Genomic DNA, 20,415 nt, shown 5'->3' with positions numbered 1-20,415 from the left:
AAAACCAAAAACAAACAAAAATCAAACAAAATAAGGATAATCTTTTTATCTTAATGCAATAAATACGACGCAGGTACTAATCCTGACCAAAGTCTATAAAAGTTCATTGTCCCGGGGGTGCCTGGGTGGCTCAGTCGGTTAAACGTTCGACTTTGGCTCAGATCATGATCTCGACCCCGCGTCCGGCTCTGTGCTGACTGCTCGAAGCCTGGAGCCTGCTTTGGATTCTGTGTCCCTCTCTCTCTGCCCCTCCCCTGCTCAAACTCTGTCTCTCCATCTCTCAAAAATGAACATTAAAAAAAATTTCATTGTCCCTAAACCTGAGGAAGAATGATTAGCATGGGTTAGTCAAACAAACAAAAAATCAAACCAAATGAGAACCATTCACAAAGTAGTCAAGAAGGGATTAAATGCCATGGCCTCTCCGTGCTGTATGATTTCCGGGACTACAGTCAACCTCACGAGGCTGCCCAGGCTCACTTTCCACTCCACACGGCCGAAAGCAAATCCTACAACCTGAAATGCTTCCCCATGTCTGTAAGTTCGCTTTCCAAACCCTCGGGTCCAAATGACATTGAAGAGTTTGCGTTTTCCTTCAAAGGCACTGCCTGTCTTCTGGCATCCCATATTCTAACTTAGGGCGACAGATTTTAATGCCCAACCCAAGACACTCTGAAGAGAGAAAGGGATGTTATTGATGCATATCTGGGGATGGACGGGGTCTGATGAGCGGCGACTAACGTCTTTATAGTTATTTGCCAACTGGCTGCCTGCATACCGCAAACTCTTGCCTACCAGCCTCTTCAAAGTTTCCATTTTCATTCTGACGCCCTTGATGGGCAGGAGAAGGCCACGGCCTCCCCCAGGCTTGAAGAGCCAAGATGTAAGCTCACACGCACCCAGGTTCTCTCCTCCCCACACGTCCATCATCATGTCATACTTCCCCAGTTCTTCAAAGTAGAGCTTGTCCATCACGAACAGCCCACCAGCAATCATAGGGGTTCTGAAAAGGCAGAGCGGGTGGAAGGGAAGAGAGGGAGAGGCCAAAGATCAAGGTTAGATCTGCATTCTAATGTCAAGGTCAGGTCTATGAGGTGACCTTAAAAACAACGGCACAGCCACGGTTCCCCAATCAGGGCCCAGGATGTTCTGTTTTTCCACTGCTGACTTCAAATGCTTCCCACCTGCCCTGCACAGATGCTCCCACAGTGTAAGGGGCTGGACCCAGTCCCCTATGAAAGAGTGACTGCTGAAGCTGGGGACACTCACTGACAAGTGGCCCTAGGTACTTGGCCTTTCTGTGCCTCCGTGTCCTTAGGGGATTACAAATGAACACGTACAAACTCTCAGGAGATTCTGTAAATGACTCAACAATATCAGCTGTCCTTATCCTGGAGCCGGTTCCTCCTGTCAGAGGGGACCCTGAGAGGGGGTTAACTGAGCCCCTACTTCATTCCCAGTAGGTGCCCTGAGAACTCAATGTCAAGTGCTGGCATTCTAGCACATACTGTGATGCTGGATAAACGCTAGCAAGTGCTGGAAGTCAGTGTGGGTGGTTAGTGCTGGTGGTGTTGCTGATAGTCAGTGGTGGTAGTCAAAAGTGGTGGTCATATTGGTAGTAGTCACTGGTGGTAGTCAGTGGTGGGAGTCAAAGGTGGTGGTCAACATTGGTAATAGTCATTGGTGGGAGTCCGTGGTGGGAGTCCATAGCACTGCCACCACCTGCAAAGGCACCCACATTCATGCCCAGCTAAAGGTGGTCGACTCCTGACTCCCGATCCGAATTCCTCAGCAGGGCATGGCCTGAGAGTCTGAAAGCCAGATGTTAATGAACACAAGCTCTCTCTTCTGTGGGCACACAGGAGAGCAGAGACAGCTCAGATACAGACCCGGAAGGGCAGCAGCATCGGGGACTCACACTCAGTACCCCTTGTCCTGGGTCCCCAAGTTCAGCTTTCAGACCCCGCCCTGCTGGAAATTGCTCTGCCATATGGGCATGAAGAGCCTCACAGAACTCGTAGATCTGCCTCCTAGATCTGTACGCGAGGCTGCACCTGAGGAAATCTCAAAGTACTTCATTCTATGATCAGATGGCAGAAACTCTCCCTTGAGCCACTACAGGGAAAACAGTGCTGGTAGGGAGAACAGCTTAACTACGTGTCTAGAGAACACAGGGCCCGGGGTCCTCACCTGTGAGGGGCACTGCAACCGATGCTTGGCACTTACTTTATGGGTGCGACTGGGTTCCCTTGACGGGATCTTCTCTGCTCAGGTGTCATGTAATCCCATTTGAATACCAGGTTCCAGTCAAAACCTGCGGTCACAGAGAAGACACAAAACACAGGGTGCTGACAAGCACGGACTGTGCTGCTGCACCCCCATCCCTCACAGCTTTGACACATTTGTATTTGATGTCTGGATTGCGCTCACTGAAACCACACACAGCAGAGCAAAATTAAGAAGAGCAGAGCGCAACCATGCAGGCAGCAGCGGGAGGGAGAGGGCGCCCCCTGCACAGGCTCACCCTGAGCAGAAAGAGCAGGTCAGGCCTTCCAGCGATTCAAATGCCTGAGGGTAACGGACATGGGGAGGGAAGGGGGGCTCTGTAAGGAAGGGAGAAAAAAGGAGGGACAAAGTCAAATCTGCCACCACAGCCTCCAACACTGTCCCGGGGCAAAAGAAGAACCCAGGGGAGGGGACAGAACAATAGGGTCCCTGGGCCTGCAAACTTGGGCCCTCTTAGTGTCCCCTGATGCAATGGAGGGGGTGGGGTGGCAGAGGGAACACTGTTTGATGAACATGAGCCAAAGGAAGTAGCGCAGCGGGCAGCAAGCTGCAATTTCTGAGAAACACGGCCGCCGTCACAAGTCCCTTTCAGAAGCCACAGGCCCTTGGGACGGCCAAGTGCAGGCGCAGCACCTGGCTGTGGTTTCTAGGGTTTGTGTTTATGTCTCGCCCTTACTCAGAAGGTAGCCTGCACCTTGAGCGCCAGCACACCCCACCTGCTGACGCTCTCGAGATGCACAAGGAGACCAGCTCTTGGTAACGGGGGGCTCACCATACTGCGTTTCCAAGGGTCTGACAGCCGAACCTAATTACTCCAGGGCCATCTGTCCTTCAGCTCTGAGCCATCGGGCCGTGGGCCAGCAGGGGCTGTGCAAGGCCTAGGTTCGGCTCTCTCTACGGTGTGCTCTGAGGTCAAGGTCTGTCTGCCCTGTCAGCCCCCATGTCTGTAGCCTGAACAGGGCAGGGGGGGAGGTGTGGGCTGGGGGTCTCCTGGGCCAGCATAGTATACCTGATGCCCCCCCACCCCCAGAGGCATGGGACCACAGAGGCCCCCCGGTTGGTACTGCAGAGTGTGGGGGACTAGCAAGGAAGAGGCGAGTGGCTGGAGGCCAAGGCGGTGGAGACGGGAGCACAGAGAAGGAGCTGATACAGGCCCCACACTGGCCTCCCGAAGAGCCCAGCTCTCCCCCAGGCCTGCCTCAGGGAAATGCCAAACATCCCACCTGTGTCATTAGCAGACAATGCAGAGGCCCCAGTGGGCTAGCTGACAGAACATTACCTGCCTTTTTTCTTTTCTTCTTAACGTTTTTTATTTGTGTGTGTGTGTGTGTGTGTGTGTGTGTGTATATGTGTGTGTGTGTGTGTGTGAGAGAGAGAGAGAGAGAGAGAGCGAGCGAGCGAGCACGAGCAGGGGAGGGTCAGAGGTAGGGAGGGTCAGAGAGAGAGGGAGACACAGAATCTGAAACAGGCTCTAGGCTCTGAGCTGTCAGCACACGGGGCTTAAAACCACGAACATGAGATCATGACCTGAGCCAAAGTCGGATGCTTAACCGACTGAGCCACCCAGGCGCACCGTTACCTGCCTTTTTTCAATGTTTGTTATTTTATTAATTTGGTCCAAAGAGACAAACTATGTTAGATTTTGAGAATCTGCTAAAAATGTCGTCCTTGATTTTCTTCCCCTAAAGGGATCTGATAAAATGCTCCCGGAGGAAATTTGGTGCCTCCTCTTCTTGCGACCCTGCAGGAGGCCTGCGCCCCTCGGTGGAGCATCTGGGTCCCTGCACTGGCTCTCGTACAATTAGTTGCTCTGGGAAAAAAGAGAGCCCATCAAATCCTGGCGCCTGCAAATCCTCAGGGAAGAAGACGTTCTGAAGACGAATGCTTTCTTGGTAAATAAGGATCTGTCCCCTTTAAAGCCGCCAAACCGTCCTGCCATTTGCTGAAACTCTTTTCTGAACTTGATGTTTCCTGATGTGACCAGTCCTCCCACTACAGCGGCCCCGCTGCTGATGCCTCGGGATCGGGCAGCTGCCCGGTCACATCCCTGACCTCACGGCGGCTACATGCAACCCTTCACTGCCTGCTGCGGCCGGCGCTACTATCGGCCCACTTCTCAGATGGGCATGCTGAGGAGCAGAGGTGAAATGGCAGGTGGGGACCAAGCTGGAGTCTCCCGGACTGGCCTGGCCTTCTGTTTTCTGAGGTTGTGCCCGTTTTTAGAGTTCCACGGTCTTCTTTGGTTCATGCCAGACTACCAGCGGATCCCGTGTCCGTCTGCACCAGGGAAAAGCGGCCCCTAGTTTCACATAAAGCAACCGGGGTGCCGGACAGGTAGAAAAGACTTCGGGCACCGTAGGTGTGAAGAACCAAACAGTGAATACATTACACAAACAGAAGGCACCGGCTCAGACATCTCTTTCGGCTGCTCTGAGTGGTCTTAGCTGACCTCCTGGCTCTCAGCCGAGCTCTGAGAGGCGTGGCTGCCACCCAGCTGAGGTTCAGAGCCCAGAGCCCTGTGTTATCAGCCACCCCCCTCCCACCAGTCCCAGGGACATAAGGACACCAGTAAGAGCCCAGTGTCACATGCCCAGTTCCTTCGAGTGGCCAGTGTGATTCCTATGCAGCCATCAGCCCCACGAGCACTGCCCGAGACCGGCGGGCCCCCTGGCATGGGCCGGAAGCCCATGGGGGTCCACAGACCCATTTGGGGGTCCGCCATGTCAAAACTGCCTTCATATCTGCACTGAGACCTTATGTAAATGCCTCTGCCAGTCTCACTCTTTCAAAGGTCCATGATGGAGTTTTCCAGAAGCTACAGGAGGCATGATATCAGCATTCTGATGGACAACAGGGTGAATATTTGCATCGCCTCATGTTTTACCCAGTTCTCGGCCTGAATTCTAACACAGCAGATGCTGACACACAGAGCTAGCACAGTGCACTCGAACAGGGGTTCTCTGGGGCCCGTGATAAATTCTGAGAAGGGGACGAGCACGAGAAAAGTCACTAATGGGGCCCCACGGGGGCTGGGTGTGAGAGAACACATCCGGGAGGCTGTGCGGTCCCATAGGAAGCTGGTGTGGCCACTGAGACTCGAGGCCACCCGGAAGTGAAGCGGGATGTGGGTGGGCCGCGGGGTGGGGTGGGAGGTCCACAGCCAAGCCACATGATGGGTAAAATCGGCGGGGGTTGGGGATGACCCAGGTGCCCAGGGCGGCGGGGCAGGTGACCTGGGTGGCTCTGCGGGGAGACGCAGGCTGTGGGAGGAGCTGGCATCACAGAGGAAGCAAGGCGAGGCCCAATGCTGAGCTCCTGTCGGCTCTGTGCTGCTCATCCCAGACTCCGGCTTGGGAAGGCTTAACCTCCCCTGATTAAAAATGACACCGGAAGCGTGTACGAAGCCACACGTGTCATAATAGCCACAGAAGGTCAATGAGATAAGAGAAGAACAGGAAACACAGGAAGTTCTTGAAGGGAAATGAGGCTATTTTTCTCTCCCTTTAGGAGATCCTACTTGTCGAGGCGGGAGACACCCTCTGCTCACAGCGCGTGCCCCTGCGGCATGAAAGCTGCTGTCACTGTCACTTGAGACACTGAAGGGGAGCAGCGATCAGATGCCATGCAGACAGCAAGAGCCAGGCCGGGGGGGCGGGGTGGGGACCAGGAGCGGCACCTACCGCCTTTCAAGTCAGCAGACGCCCCCACATACTGAAAGTTGTCCATATTAATGACATCGATGATGGGGGACACGACCCGAGTCCTGTCCTGAAACACAAATCAAGAAGACAGGAGTCAGAATCACAAAGAAAACAAAGAATCCCCCCCACCCCAAGGCAGGCTGTTTCAGTGAAACCCATCGCCTGTCATTGCGTACCACCCTGTGCTCGAGGGGACCTTGGGGGTGTGGGTCGGGGGGACTCATGGCTGAGGCACCCACACGGCAGTGCGAGCACATGAGGAGAGTCATCAGATATCACTCCAGCAGAAGCGAAACCAAGTTGGCTAGAGAATTTCAGACTCTACGTCTGTCTTAGCTATGATTCTACCAAACAAGAACATTTCTTCCCTGGGATTGAGGCACTTCTTTATGCCACTGTTGTTATTCTGGTAAGAGTTTGTGAACACACGGCCTTTTAACTTTCCTGCCCTCCTTTAAACCAGATGCTTGATGCTGACGACAGGCGCTGCCCCACGCGGCTGGCTAACAAAAGAGTAAGCGCGGTCCTCCAGCTATTTAAAGAACCCGTGTGAACCAGAAGAAAGACTTCGAAAAACAAATTAGTGATGGAATCAGCAGAGCTAAAACCTAACACATCAGAGGAACACAGAAGAGAACAGTATAAAGTTCCGACAGCGCCCAGGAGTGAGTTTACAAGGCACAAAACNGGGGGGTGGGGGGGGGGGAGAGGTCAGATAACATAATTTGCTGTACTTCTCAGTCTGCTTCTTTTGTTTTGACTCCCTCTCCTTCTTCTTTTTTAAAGTTTATCTATTTTGAGAGACAAAACGCGAGTAAGGGAAGGGCAGAGAGAGAGGGAGAGAGAGAATCCCAAGCGGGCTCCGAACTGTCAGCACAGAGCCGAACACAGGGCTCGAACCCATGAATGGTGAGATCATGCCCTGAGCCGAAATCAAGAGTCAAACACTCAACTGGTTGAGCCACCCAGGCGCCCCTTGACTTCTGATAGGACTGGAATTTGTGAGAAGTACAGTTCTTCACTCCTTCTGTCCTTACTTGAAGAGAAGGTATTTGAAAGAATTCTGACAGTTTGACGGCAGAAGCTGTGGCTGTGTCCTCTGCCTCTCTGGGGGAGAGGACACAGCCTGGTGTGTGAGTATGGGCCTGGAGAGGAGGGGATTCCAGAGGGTTCTTCCCCCGGCTAGGTGTGTGTAGAGGTGGAAGAGGGCTCAGTGAGGGGGGATGCAGCCGAAACTGCTTTGCAATCCTGGCTGTGCCTCCTGTGTGAATTTTGGGTGTGTTATTAAACACATTAACCCACGTTTCCCATGTGGCAGATGGGCTCAATATGTAATTTACCGAACACACAGTTAATACTCAACAAACAGCCCTGAATATCGTAGTATCTATCACTCATAACTAGGACAGGGTATCAAGATCATCAATATCATCGTGACATCATCATCCCTAGAAGCTTGGGGTTATTTAGTAGTTTGTGACGTCCTGTCCCTCAGCTCTCTGTGTCTCGTGTGACTTGTAAAAGGCCTGACTTGTTCATTTCCTCTTTCTCTGGTACTTTCGTCAAGTTTGCTTTATCACCCCAAAGAAACCCTTTCTCCATATGGAGAAAAGTCAATGAAACAAGTAAAAGGCAAGAGACGTGAAGAAAGGCCGAAGGTAATACCAGTGATGATGTTTCCAGAGACAGAGACACACAGGGTGGGCCATGGGGCACCCTGACGGCCTCTAATGGTCCACAGTGTGGTCACGGGCACCCCGTTCTGCTGTGCGAGCAGCACGGCCAGAGACAGCCGCCTCAGAGGGAAGGGGCCGTGTGGACCTGATCAGGCTCTCACCAGCCTCTGCTGCTCCCTGCCTCCGACCCGTCAAGTGATTTTTTTCCCCAGTGATAAGATTCCTAGTGAAGACTTCTCTTGGAGCAGCTGCCCAAGAGGCACTTTCTCCCCCCTCCCTTCCCAGCAACCAGGAGAAGCCCAGCGCGGGCCCCAGGGCCTCACCTCGGCCACCCTCTCCAGGAGGGGCTCCAGCCAGTGCTCGTTGCACTCACAGTGGCTGTCCAGGAACGTCAGGACCTTGGCCTGGGCCGCATCGGCCCCCCGGACCCGCGAGCGCATCAGGCCTGCGGAAGGGATTTCAAAAGCGCGTCAGGGTATCTGAGAACAAGGCAGCAAAACAGCACATCCAGCACTGCATCGACATTCCCCCCACAGCTCCGAGGCCCTCTTGCTGGGCAGAGTCTAGTGCCAAGTTGGAGGGCCTGATCGACCCTGCCCTGTGGTTAGCCAGACAGACATCTGTCAGGATTGCTTTCTCTAAGTTAACTGGAGAACGAGGAAGACAACTTTCTTAGAACTACTGCCTTCTGAGGAAGGCCTTTAGGAAACTGAAGGCTCCCTCATCAAGCAACCAAAACGTGGAACTTTTCCACCTACTTTCCTCAGACGCAACAGCCGTTTTCTACTTAACTAGGGCAGGGGAGGTGTTACTCAGATACTTCAGGTGCTGATGGTACCTATTTTAATGGTGATAATGTAATGCTCAGGGTGGTAGAAATATCTCTGTCTGTGTAAGACCTACCACAGCCAAAGCACACCAGTGACAAATCCCAGTTGATCGGCCTTTACCTAAAATTAGTGCCACGACTGGTCAAGTTACACAATTTGCATACTTGTGATGGTAATAATATGGATCTTTTGTTATCACACCAAGTCTTATCACGAGGAGTATCTCTGTCACCAGATGATGCGGTCGTAAACGGCTTCTGCTGTGTATGCCGGGCTCTCCATACTAGCCCTTGTCCTGATTACCCGTGGTTTTACTTTGCACAATTTCAGTTACCCGGAGTCAACTGCGGTCTGGAAGCAAGAGGGTCCTCCTTCTGACAGATCATCAGAAGGCCAGGAGGATGGGGCACCCGGGTAGCTCAGTCGGTTGAGTGTCTGACTTCGGCTCAGGTCATGATCTCACAGTTTGTGGGTTCGAGCCCCATGTCGGGCTCTGTGCTGACAGCCAGCTTAGAGCCTGAAGCCTGTTTCAGATTCTGTGTCTCCCTCTCTCTCTGACCCTCCCCTGCTCATGCTGTCTCTCTCTCAGAAATAAATAAAACATTAAAAGAAGAAAAATTAAAAAAAAAAAATAAGAAGGCTAGGAGGAGCCTAACGTTGCGTCACAAGCCTGTGTCATTCCCCTCACTTCATCTTATCATGTGGGCATTTTATCACCTCACACCACCTCGTATCATCACAGGAAGGGTGAGAACAGAACGGTGAGATACTTTGAGAAAGACAGATCACACGCACGTACCTTTTATACAGTGTAGTTCTACCTGTTGTGTTTTGTTACTAGTTATCATGGTTAATCTCTTACTCTGCCTAATTTATAACTTAAACGTTGTTGGCGATAATGTGCGCAGGGAAGAACATCGTTTATACAGGGTCCCTTACTGTCCGCGGATTTGGGTGCCCACTGAGGGTCTTGGAAAGTCCTCCTGTAGATAAGGAGGCACATCTGGATGTGCAGATGATGTGACTACTCACAAGCCGTGAGGACAGTGTTTGCAAGTTCCGTTCTACAGAGGAGTCAAAATGAGTTTTCAGTGATTCCTCCAGATCTGCACGCTACGGGAGGGGACAAAAGATAAAGGCTTCTATATTTCGGAGTCTATATCTCCCTCTCTCTCTGACCCTCCCCTGCTCACGCTGTCTCTCTCTCTCTCTCCTAGAAATAAATAAAAATGTTAAAAAAAAAAAAAAGATAAAGGCTTCTAGTTCTGGGAACTGGTAAGCGAAGAGTCTTAGCTTGGGTTGGGCGAGCGCTTGCTCAGGGCTCTGGCCAACACTGAAAAAGCAAGTCTCGGCCAGGGCCAGAAAGCAGCGAGAAGCAGGCAGAAACTGGAGGGGATTCAATCCTTCAAAGAAGAAAACCACAGGGAGTGAAGCCCAGGTGTATGTGTGCTGTTTCTCCCAAGGTTATGTTAGGAGCCACCGCAATACAGCCTTTTTGCTGGGGTGTCTGGGGACAGAGTTCAGGGTTTCTATAGTGGCCAGAAGCTGAAGGGGGACATCCCGCAAAGGGGGCTGGTCAGGTCCAAACCTGGTGCTAACCTCCCCGTAAATCCTTGGCTGACTCCGGAACTTCAAGCACAGGGGAGACTCCACCGAGTGCGTGAAAAGAAACAATCAGAAGGCAGAGAGAACGGAGACTTCAGCCGGTAACCACCACAGGCAGGACACACAGTGTGGCACATGGCTTCCACCACGTTAGAAGGCCTTGGTCATCGCTGAGGCTCCCCAGCTGATTCTAATTAATAAGCAGCCAGATGAAGTCACCGGCGCAATAAAATCTCCACTAAACAAATCTAAGGCGGTTCCTTCACTGCCATCATGTTTCACGCCGCTGATTTTCTCTGACGTCCAGTAGCATTACTAAGCGCCTGTATAGATGTTCAAATGCGTGGGACGTGTACATACACACACAGACGCCCAAGCACATACGTACATCCTAGGCGTGCGTTTTCTCACTCAACGTCACACACTTCATTTGCTGCTCACAGGCTGCCTTCCCACACTCTGCCTCCCCACAGCGGCCCCTCCCCAACCAACTTCCAAAACAGAGCGTCAACTTGCATCCTTCCCCAAGTGAACATGCTAACTTAAAGCACTCAGAGGCACTGAGCTCTAAGGTTCAAGGCACTCTCTGACAAGGCCAGCAAGTGATCTGTCAGTTATAAAATTCCCACATGAAAAATAATTTTTCTTTTCCTCCTCCTCCTTTTTTTTTTTTTTCTGTGCTAGCAGATGCTTTGGGTTTAAATTAAAAAAGTTATCACTGTTTGGGGGGGGTGCAAATGGAATGAAAGATTTTGGTTTGATTTCAAGGTGTGGGCTTATTTGAAGCTTGGGAGACAGATGGGAGTCCAGCAAACAGAGCGTGCCGAGGGCAAGGCTGATGCCACGGTGTAGGCATCCTGAAAGTGCAGAATGATGACCTTGTTGGCTAAAATATGGTGCTGATGGCACTGTCCTAACAGGCTCAATCACTTTATCGCTGATGAAAGTCTTGCCAGGAAAAACTGGCATGGCTTGGCTCCGGCTGGACCGCACGGAGAGCCGGAAGAAAGAGTCTACACTGATCAGAGAATACAGCCGCCCCTCCAGGACCAACAGAGTCCTCCTCAGCTCACCAAAATGGCACGTGTCACATCTGTGCCATGTTCCCACCCCGAAGGATTTCCCTGGACGTTGGAGGAGCCTAGAGTCCAGTCCCTGAGCCCTCCAAACAGCACTGATACCCTGGATGTTAATTTCGCTGTGGTCTTAGCTTCCCTTCCGACACTTCAAAGTAAGACTTCCCCCCCTTTAGAGTCTCTCTTATAACTGCCAATAAAGTGGACTGGATGAGCCCGGCTCCAGCAGACAAGACTGACGGCAGGCTTTGAGGCTGACATTTGCAAAATCCAATAAGCATGTAATTGCAGCACTCTCTCCCTTTTTGGGATGGTTCGCCTTCAGCAGGCTGTCAAACTTGAATCCGTTATTTTATCAGATGCCTAGAGCATGGAGTCACTTGACGTCTCATTGCTAAATCTTTGTTTTTCTTCTCAATCCTAGTACTCCCGGGACTGATAAGGCTTCCTAGGTTGTAAAGAGAAGAGAGGCACCGTGTTCTAAATACATAAATAAAAATGGAGCTTGAACTCTTGCCCTAGTATACAAATAATTTCAATTAAGCTTTGAACATCCTCCCTCGGCTTTGCTGGGAAAGGGGTCCCCAGAGGCTCCCTTAGAGAGACACAGACAAAAAAGACTACAAAGTTAATTGTTCTTTTAGCTGAAATGTTTCGGACTCAGGAAAAGTTAGAATTCAACTGTCTTGGTAGTGAATTAAGAAAAGAGCCTTACCTTCTCGCCGATCATTTCTGAGAACGCGCACCTTCTCAATTTTCCCCAAGAGAGCCCCGTCCTCAGCTAGGGAAAGAGAGAAGCATTTGGAACCTCGTTTACAAGGCCTCTGTATTCAAGTATTGTGGTTCCCAGTCATCTGTGGGCGGAAGATCTCCTAGGGCATCAAAGAGGCACCTCTTCTTGCCATGGCCCTGACTTCTGACCTTTCTAGGAACTAAGGAAGGCCGAGTCCCGGGAGAAGGGCCAGGCGGGGGACAGGGTCAGTTTCGGTACTTACGGTCATTGCTGTAGTCGTCCACCAGGATGATCTCTTTGATGAGGTGGGGTGGGCTTTTCTTAAGCACACTGAGGAAACAGAAAGATACAGGTTGGGATGCCCGGGTGGCTCGGTTGGTTAAGCGTCTGACTTCGGCTCAGGTCATGATCTCATGGTTCGTGAGTTCGAGCCCCACGTTGGGGTCTGTGCTGACAGCTCTGAGCCTGGAGTCTGCTTCAGATTCTCTGTCTCCCTCTCTCTCTGCCCCTCCCCTGCTTGTGCTCTGTTTCTCTCAAAAATAAATAAACGTTAAAAAAAAAAAAAAAGAAAGAAAGAAAGATAAAGGTTGGAGGCCTTGTAGGGGTATCACTTGGGGCAGGGGATTCTCATGTGCTGGTCCCAATCCGTGGCTGGAGAAGCCGTCAATTAGCCACTCCTTGTGCGGCGGTCAGGTGACCCGTCAGAACCCCCAGCAGACAGCTGTGGCCTGGGTGCGCTGGGGACGCAAGCTGTGTCCCACACTCCCGCCTGGGAACGCCGCCCATATGGTGCAGCAGGCAGGCACTGGGTGGCCTCTCCTGCCCTCACCTGACCACTGTCCTCAGCAAGGCCGACCTGGCTTCATTGTGGAAGGTGATCACCACGCTGGTGGCCGGGAGGTCCACCCGCCACTGCTTCCGTTGACACCTGAGGGGGGAGAGAGACAGCGTCTTCTGAACACACCTGGCCCAGCCGCAGAGCGAGGCCCGGGAGGGCACGTGCCCTAAGTTCCACCGGGGACGGAGGCTCCCGGGTGAGCCTGCTATCTACAGAAGGAACCGGCCTATTCTGAGAGACGGTGACCATGGGACATAAGGAAACAGGAACACAACCGGAGTCACATTTTCAAAGATGATTTCCGCGAAAAGTAACATATTGAGAACATCTTTCTAACGCCGATGGGGGAAAAAAAAAGTGTGTTTTGAAACAGTAAAGTCCCGTTTATTCTCACATGCAGACACACCTCTAGGGATGTGCTTTTCACAACCCGCAGGGGTTACTTCTGAGGGGCGGGACCAGCTGCGAGTTGCTGTTCTTTTCTCATCTCTCTGGTGAGCGCGTGGGGCCCTCGTGGTCCTTGGCCAAGCTGTATCTGAAGCCTGGCTCTGGCCCACCGATTGCTCTCCCCGCCACCCCCCCCAGGGCAGCAGGGACACACGTCTGTCACCCCGCCAGCCTGTCCCCCAACAAGGCAGGCGGCAGCGGCGCAGGGTGAGGTGCGGGCCCGTGGGAACCGGACCCCGGCCACTCTCACGTGGGGCTTGAAGGAGCCCCGCGAGAATCCAGGGATTGCTTCTGAATGAAGTCGATCCAGGGACCAGGGATAAGCTCTGGGCAGACGGAAACAAGTCACTTCTCAAGGCTGGTCTCCACAGACAGACACAAGACCGCAAGGGCACAGGATGGCTGCGGTGAAACACAGGACCCCGGCAGCTCTCAGTTGAAGATGCTGAAGTATCACACGTGAGAGGCAGAAACGACCCATCGGCGTAGATTGGGCCCAGCAGGAACCATCCTGAGGGACCCTTTAGGGCAGGCTCCACGGGCTTGGAGAACATACCGGCGTAAAGGTGATGGTTCTAGAGAGAGCAATACAACTGGGGTGGGCGTACAGCCTGTCAGGACCGCTGGCAACATTCAGGCTGTTACCAAAATGATGGTACCACTGGTACCCGCTTGGAGAAAAGGCTGGGAAGACAGGAAAGCATCTTTGCCATGAGGGAAACGGAAACAGTTCTCAATACTGGGTTTTTTTTTTGAAGAGTGCAAGCAGGGGAGGGGCAGAGAGAGGGGGGACAGAGGATCTGAAGCGCACTCTGCACTGACGGGCTGACAGCAACAAACCCGATGTGGGGCTTGGACTCACAAACTGCGAGAGCATGACCTGAGCTGAAGTCAGACGCTCAACCAACAGAGCCACCAAGGTGCCCCTCGACCAGTCCTGCTAATACCCAAGGTCCAAAGAGTGAAAAAGTTTTGAGGAAGGTAGGAATCTGTCAGTTGGCCCCCACAATGAGGTCCCGCCACCCTGGCCTCTGTGATAGCTGAAAAACCTTCGGTGAGGCCGGTACATTTGAAAAACCTTGTTTTCCTTATTAGCTCTTCATGTGGTCTACCGCAGCTGTGGGTGACGGGCTTCCAGAATTAAAGGTATTTATCTTAAATGGCAATTCAGTGGGAAAAGGAATCAGATTAAAAAAAACAAAAAAACGAAAAAAACCCACCTTCGGGACTCCTGGGTGGCTCAGTCAGTTGAGCGTCTGACTTCGGCTCAGGTCATGATCTCACGGTTTGTGAGTTTGAGCCCCGCATTGGGCTCTGTGCTGACAGCTGGAGCCTGCTTTGGACTCTCTGTCTCCCTCTCTCTCAGCCTCTCTCATGATCATGCTCTGTCTCTCTCTGCCTCTCAATGGTAAATAAACGTTAAAAGAATTAAAAAAAAAAAAATCTTCGGAGCCCAGCCACGGCTTCAAAGTGTATAAGCAGTGAAGGACTGAAGTGAATATGTAAGCAGCTCATGGACAAGGGCCGACCATCCCACACAAATGGGTCCATCTGATAGGAAAAGGGTCAACAGCCACTAAATTTCCTTCACGACTGGGCAAGTGACTTCAGAGAAGCAAATTTTGCAAAGGAGCAGAAAAGTGGTGCAATTAAGAAGCAATTAGGTCGGCATCACGCAATGCGCTTCCTTTGTTTATTTTGGTTTATCTGGATAGCCTGATTTTAATTACTCATGAGGACACTGAATAATATACTGGTCATGTGTCTGGGCGGAAAAATGCATTCTGGAATTACTATTGTACCCCATTATGGCTCCTGACAGCTAATCCTGCTCTAATGACAAGCAGATAGATAGGCTGGTTTTGTTGTTTTTCCTTTACTTGCCTTTTCAAGATTTAGCCAAGTGTTGGGATGAAGGAAGTAAGGATGGGCAAGGTTCAGCCGTAAACAAATTACTGAAGGCTGCTGTTCCCTAGAACGCAATCCGCAGTACTAATGAGTCAGAACTCGCATTTGGAGGGTACTACCCTCTGCAGTGAGGCCCACCCAACACAGCGCCGGGTGCTGAGCTAAGCGGGTTGCGCCCCGATTTACTGAGTGGGTGGACGCAGCCACGCGAAGATAAAAACTGGGGAAGCATTTTTCAAGCTCAAATCATAGTTCACGTAACCGATCCGATCATGTCCTAGTTCACGTAACCGATCCGATCATGTCCTATTGCCGCAGTCTGCTGTTCTCTACGGGAGCCTCATTCCCTGTGAGCACCGGGAAGTCTCGAGGGGCCCTGGCAACATTTTTCAGAACCCAAAAAGGCTGCTGCACTCACAGTATTTTATTAAAACTTCTCTATGGGTGCAGAAGGCACCACGTTTTGCTAGGATTTGGTAGTCAGGAAATTTAAAAGGCATCCCATTTTTTTTTTTAAGTTTATTAATTTATTTTTGAGAGCGCAAGAGCGCAAGAGAGAGGGAGAGAGAGAGAATCCCAAGCAGGCTCCGCACTGTCCACGCAGAGCCAGACAACGGGGCTCAAACTCACGAACCGCGAAGTCATGACCTGAGTGGAAATCAAGGGTCTGACACTTAACCGACTGAGTCCCCCAGGTGCCCTGAGGGATCCCATTTTTCAAGGCAGAGGGCTAACAAGCAAGAACTGAGAAATATCTCACACCCCATGAGTTCTGAGTGGATGTGTATACGGACGTGGATGAATTCAGATCCTAACTCCTCGCACTGGGCCAAGAGACGTGGGGGCGGGGGGTAGGGAGTGAGGAATTTCTTTAGATAGAAACGGAATAAATCTTGCATTTAAAGAGCCCCACCCTTGCCACGCAGTCTGCACTACTCCAGAGCCAGTGAAAGAAGGGCCGATATCGAAGCTCACCAGGGGAGCTGGCTGCGGAGGGGCACTCTCATGCTTGAGCTTTCTTTGGGAAAGGAATACAAACTGCACATTATTTCCAGTCTGCAGCAGGAAGAGTGTGCGGCCAGTTGTGGCCTCCAGCTGACGCAAGCTGGAAGTGGTGTGAAGCAGAGGACCCGAGACGGGGCCCTGGGTCAGGCACCTGGACTGGAGCTCGCTGGTATCTCCGCAGATCTGCCACTTAACCCGTCTTTCTGGTAACTTTCCTGTCTGCTCAAACGGAAACTTTAAAAACTGGACACAGAGGGTTTTGTGTTTTTTTAAAAATCCTTAATTCAGGTTTCAACTTCTCTGAGACCCCCTGGCTATCAAGATCTGAACTCTGATTGGCTGAAAATGGAAAAAAAAAAAAACCCAGCCCATCTCAACCACAATGTGCTCCTGAGCCCTTCAGGGTGAAGAGGGAATTTGTCTCTGGGGCAGACTAGTCTCTGATGCAGGTGTTATATTTGGGGTTGGTCACCAACTGGATCAAAAAAACCAAATGCACTGGGAAGCTAGGGGCTCTGGGTAATAACGCAGAAGATTAATAAGGGGTGTTTTCTACACCACCCCCAGCATGCCACTGCTCAGCGTGACCCGGCTGGTCTAGTATTTCCGCAAAGGGCCTGCAGTAACCTTGGTTACTGACTGTGTCATCTGTGAAGATGACCCTCATAATCTTGCATGGTTGTTGAGAGAATCAAATAAAAACCTATGAAAAAAAAGCTTTGAGGGGCGCCTGGGTGGCTCAGTCGGTTGAGCATCCGACTTCGGCTCAGGTCATGATCTTGTGGTTTGTAGGTTCAAGCCCCACGTTGGGCTCTGTGCTGACAGCTAGCTCAGAGCCTGGAGCCTGCTTCAGATTCTGTGTCTCCCTCTTTCACTGACCCTCTCCTGCTCACACTGTCTCTCTCTCAGAAATAAGTAAAGCAGTAAAAATATTAAAAAAAAAAAAAAAGCTTTGAAAAGGGGAAAGGTCACTAACTGTAGCACAGGGTAATAATAGGTGTTTGGGGGCTGTGTGTCTTCGGTGCCTGTCATCGGTGTGTGGAGGTTAGCGTGTCGTTTTCTCTAGCAGCTTGGAGTTGAGGCCGATGGGATGGTCAGGGGACAGACAAGTGCACACAATGGTCTAAGGACAGTGTGGTCACTTGGTGGGAGAAGGGCTCAGTGGATAGAATGATAGGGGGATGGAGAAGCAGGCTTTGGCAAAAGCCAGTTCCAGAACGTCTAGGAGGTGCAGAGCAAGGTCACACTCACTGTGAGATGGGCATGATGGCCAAACGGAGGGTCATGGAAATGAAGACACACTGGGTGAATATTGTTCCATCTCCCTAAAATGCCCATTCAACTCAGATTTTTTAAAAACGTTTTATTTATTTCTGAGAGAGAGAGAGAGAGAGCGCATGAGCAGGGTAGGGTCAGAGACAGTGGGAGACACAGAATCTGAAGCAGGCTCCAGGCTCTGAGCTGTCAGCACAGAGCCCGACGCGGGGCTCGAACCCACGAACCGCGAGATCATGACCTGAGCTGAAGACCGACTGAGCCACCCAGGCACCCCTCAACTCAGATTTTATAAGTAACTGAGCAACTCAATCAGTGAGTCATTAATTTAGCAGTTAAATTAGTAATTAAGTATTATTCGATGTTAGCATAAAGACAGGTGTCTATCATGGAAGAGATGGGATATATATACCCTTTCAAAGAAACAAGCAAAGGTAAAAGCCATGTCAAGCTCACGGAGGCATTTTCTGGGCACCCGCACTGTCTTCTGTGAAGCCAGTAGGATACTTCCAGCCAGTCCCGCAAGAGGGGTGCGCAGACCCCAGGACCCTGAGCATTTGACACACAGCCCATGTCCTGACCACAAGCTGGGAATCTGGTATCAGAGGACATTTGCTGGCAACTGGAGCCTTGAATGGTTAGTTCTGCAGCACAGACCTCACTGTGTGCCCACCAGCCACCTTCCGGCTGTGTCCATGCTTCCCACGGTGCAGCTTGAGGGGGCAAAACACCGGGCTGAGGCAAGGAAACGGTCTATTCCAAGGTTCTGGTCGCTGTCCTACGTATTTCTCTTTATAAATGATGAAGCCGGCATCCTGGGTTCATTCAATCTGTGAGTGTAGTTTGAGTCCACCCCAAGAGACAAATCTAGCTCTGGCTTGTGGACGGTGAAACAGAGCGATGCAGCAGGGTGAGGGGAGTGAAGCTTCTGCTCCTGGGTTTGCAAAGCTAAGGGCACAGCCTTGGACCACGACGCGCTGGCTGTGGCCTCTTGGGAAGAGGGGCCGCTGCTGCTTTTTCCCAGGCAGCCTCAGCACCGCCACCCTCATCATACGCGCACGCACAGAGAATTTCATACCTATGACCTGGTGCGCCCCCCACCCCCCAGCTTTAGTCAGTCAGTATTTTACAACACCGGCACGTGACAGGCAGTAGCTCTAATCCCTCTGTCTTCCCGCCTCAACCCCATCTTTGCCAGGGGAACCACCATCCTGAATTTGGTTCTTTGCCATTCCTGCATATGTTTTTAGGATAAACTACGATGTCCATATTCATAAATCATACACAAGTACTGTTCTCTGTATATTCAAATATTTATATAAGGGGACACTGCACTGTGATTTGCCTTTGGTGCCTTTTGGGAATACACCAGCTCCGATATACGTAGCTCCACATATTTCATTTACGCTCACCGCCATAAAGCTATCCATGGCGGGTACACGCCACACCTCATCCCTTCTCTGCTGATGGACAGCTTCTCCCTGTTAGGGGACGCTGTCTTCCTGCAGATGTGAGAAAGCTTCTCGGCATTCTGCACCCACAGTGGCAATGCCAGTCACATATGATGTCCCTCTTCAACTGAACTTGAGACAGCCGGCTGTTCTCGGTCATGGCTGTTACAGTCTCTCACTCCTGCTCGTGAGGCCCCGAGTCCAGATCGCTCCACAGTCTTCCTGCCCCTTGGTATCGCCGAAGTGTTTTTATTTGGCCGGAACGATTGGTAGGGAACAGCTGCTGAGGATTCCAATTTTTATTTCCCCAGTTACTAGAGAGATGACATGCATTTTTCTATGTGTTTATAAGCTGATTGGAGTGTTTTGTCCGTTAACTGTCTGCTCATATTTTTGTCTTTTAGATTCTTACCTCATTATTACTTGATGACAGGAATTTATATATTCTGGCATTATCCTTTGTCAGCCAAGATGCGCCATAGAAACCTTTTCCAAGTCTGTGGCAGATCCTTTAATTTTGTTTGTGATGTCTGGTGTCAAATGAACATTTTAAGTTTTGACTTTTCAAACTATGGCCCTGGGGTAATGTTCTGATGACCTAAGGTCACTAATATAGTCTTTGTAGATTTTCTTTCAGATGTTTTAACTTTTATTTATCTATTTATTTAATTTATTTATTTTGAGAGAGAGAGAGAGAGAGAGGGAGCAAGCGCGCACGCACAAGCAGAGGAAGGGCAGGGAGAGACACTCCCAAACATACTCTGCACAGTCAGCACAGAGCCTAACATGGGGCTCGAACCCGCGAACCTCAAGATCATGACCTGAGCCAAAACCAACCAGCTGTACGCTCAACCGACTGAGCCCCCCAGGCACCCCTGGAGGTTTTAAAATTTCTACAAATACTTTGAACATTTACGTTCTCTAACTGCCCATCTATATTTTTATGAATGGTAGGACTAAGCAATCTCATTTTTTTCTACATGGATGATCCGTCTCAGTACCACTTAACAGCTTGTTACTTCGTCCCTGATTTGTAATGTCAGCGCTATCACATTGCATTTTTCTTTTTATTTATTTATTTATTCTTTACAAATAGTTTATTGTCAAATTAGTTTCCACATAACACCCAGTGCTCATCCCCACAAGGGTCCTCCTCCTTGCCCATCCCCCCCTCCCCCCCAACATCCATCAGTCCTCAGTTTTTGTCAGCATTCAAGAGTCTCTCATGGTTTGCCTCTCTCCCTTTCCCCCATTTCCCCCCTTCTTCTCCCCCTTGTTCCTCAGTTAAGTTCCTCCTAGTCCTCCTATACGTGCAAACATATGATATTTGTCCTTCTCTGCCTGACTTATTTCGCTCAGCAGAACCCCGTCAAGGTCCATCCATGTTGCTACACATGGCCAGATTTCATTCTTTCTCATTGCCATGGAGTATTCCATGGTATAGATAAACCACATCTTCTTGATCCATTCGTCCGTTGATGGACACTTAGGCTCTTTCCATGTTTTAGCTATTGTGGAGAGTGCTGCTATGAACATTGGGGTACATGTGCTCCTATGCATCAGCATTTCTGTATCCCTTGGGTA

General features: G+C 50.9%; 1 protein-coding gene across 1 annotated transcript in view; it reads right to left on the bottom strand.

Moving 5' to 3' along the window:
- Window positions 1–20,415, bottom strand: part of GALNT2 (polypeptide N-acetylgalactosaminyltransferase 2) — a 189,986-nt gene that overhangs the window by 33,303 nt on the left and 136,268 nt on the right. Inside the window, exons 10-16 of the mRNA XM_077751686.1 lie at window positions 12,737–12,835; window positions 12,170–12,237; window positions 11,890–11,955; window positions 7,987–8,108; window positions 5,967–6,054; window positions 2,227–2,314; window positions 900–1,003 (exon numbers count right to left, since the gene is read on the bottom strand). Coding sequence (XP_077607812.1) covers window positions 900–1,003; window positions 2,227–2,314; window positions 5,967–6,054; window positions 7,987–8,108; window positions 11,890–11,955; window positions 12,170–12,237; window positions 12,737–12,835 — 635 coding nt within the window. The remainder of the gene's footprint in view (window positions 1–899; window positions 1,004–2,226; window positions 2,315–5,966; window positions 6,055–7,986; window positions 8,109–11,889; window positions 11,956–12,169; window positions 12,238–12,736; window positions 12,836–20,415) is intronic.

This window comes from Crocuta crocuta, unplaced genomic scaffold (genome assembly GCF_008692635.1).
Source record: "Crocuta crocuta isolate KB4526 unplaced genomic scaffold, BGI_CrCroc_1.0 scaffold59, whole genome shotgun sequence".
Classification (NCBI taxonomy): Eukaryota; Metazoa; Chordata; class Mammalia; order Carnivora; family Hyaenidae; genus Crocuta; species Crocuta crocuta.
Note: the sequence above shows the minus strand (reverse complement) of the source record. Positions and strands in the feature narration are given on the sequence as shown.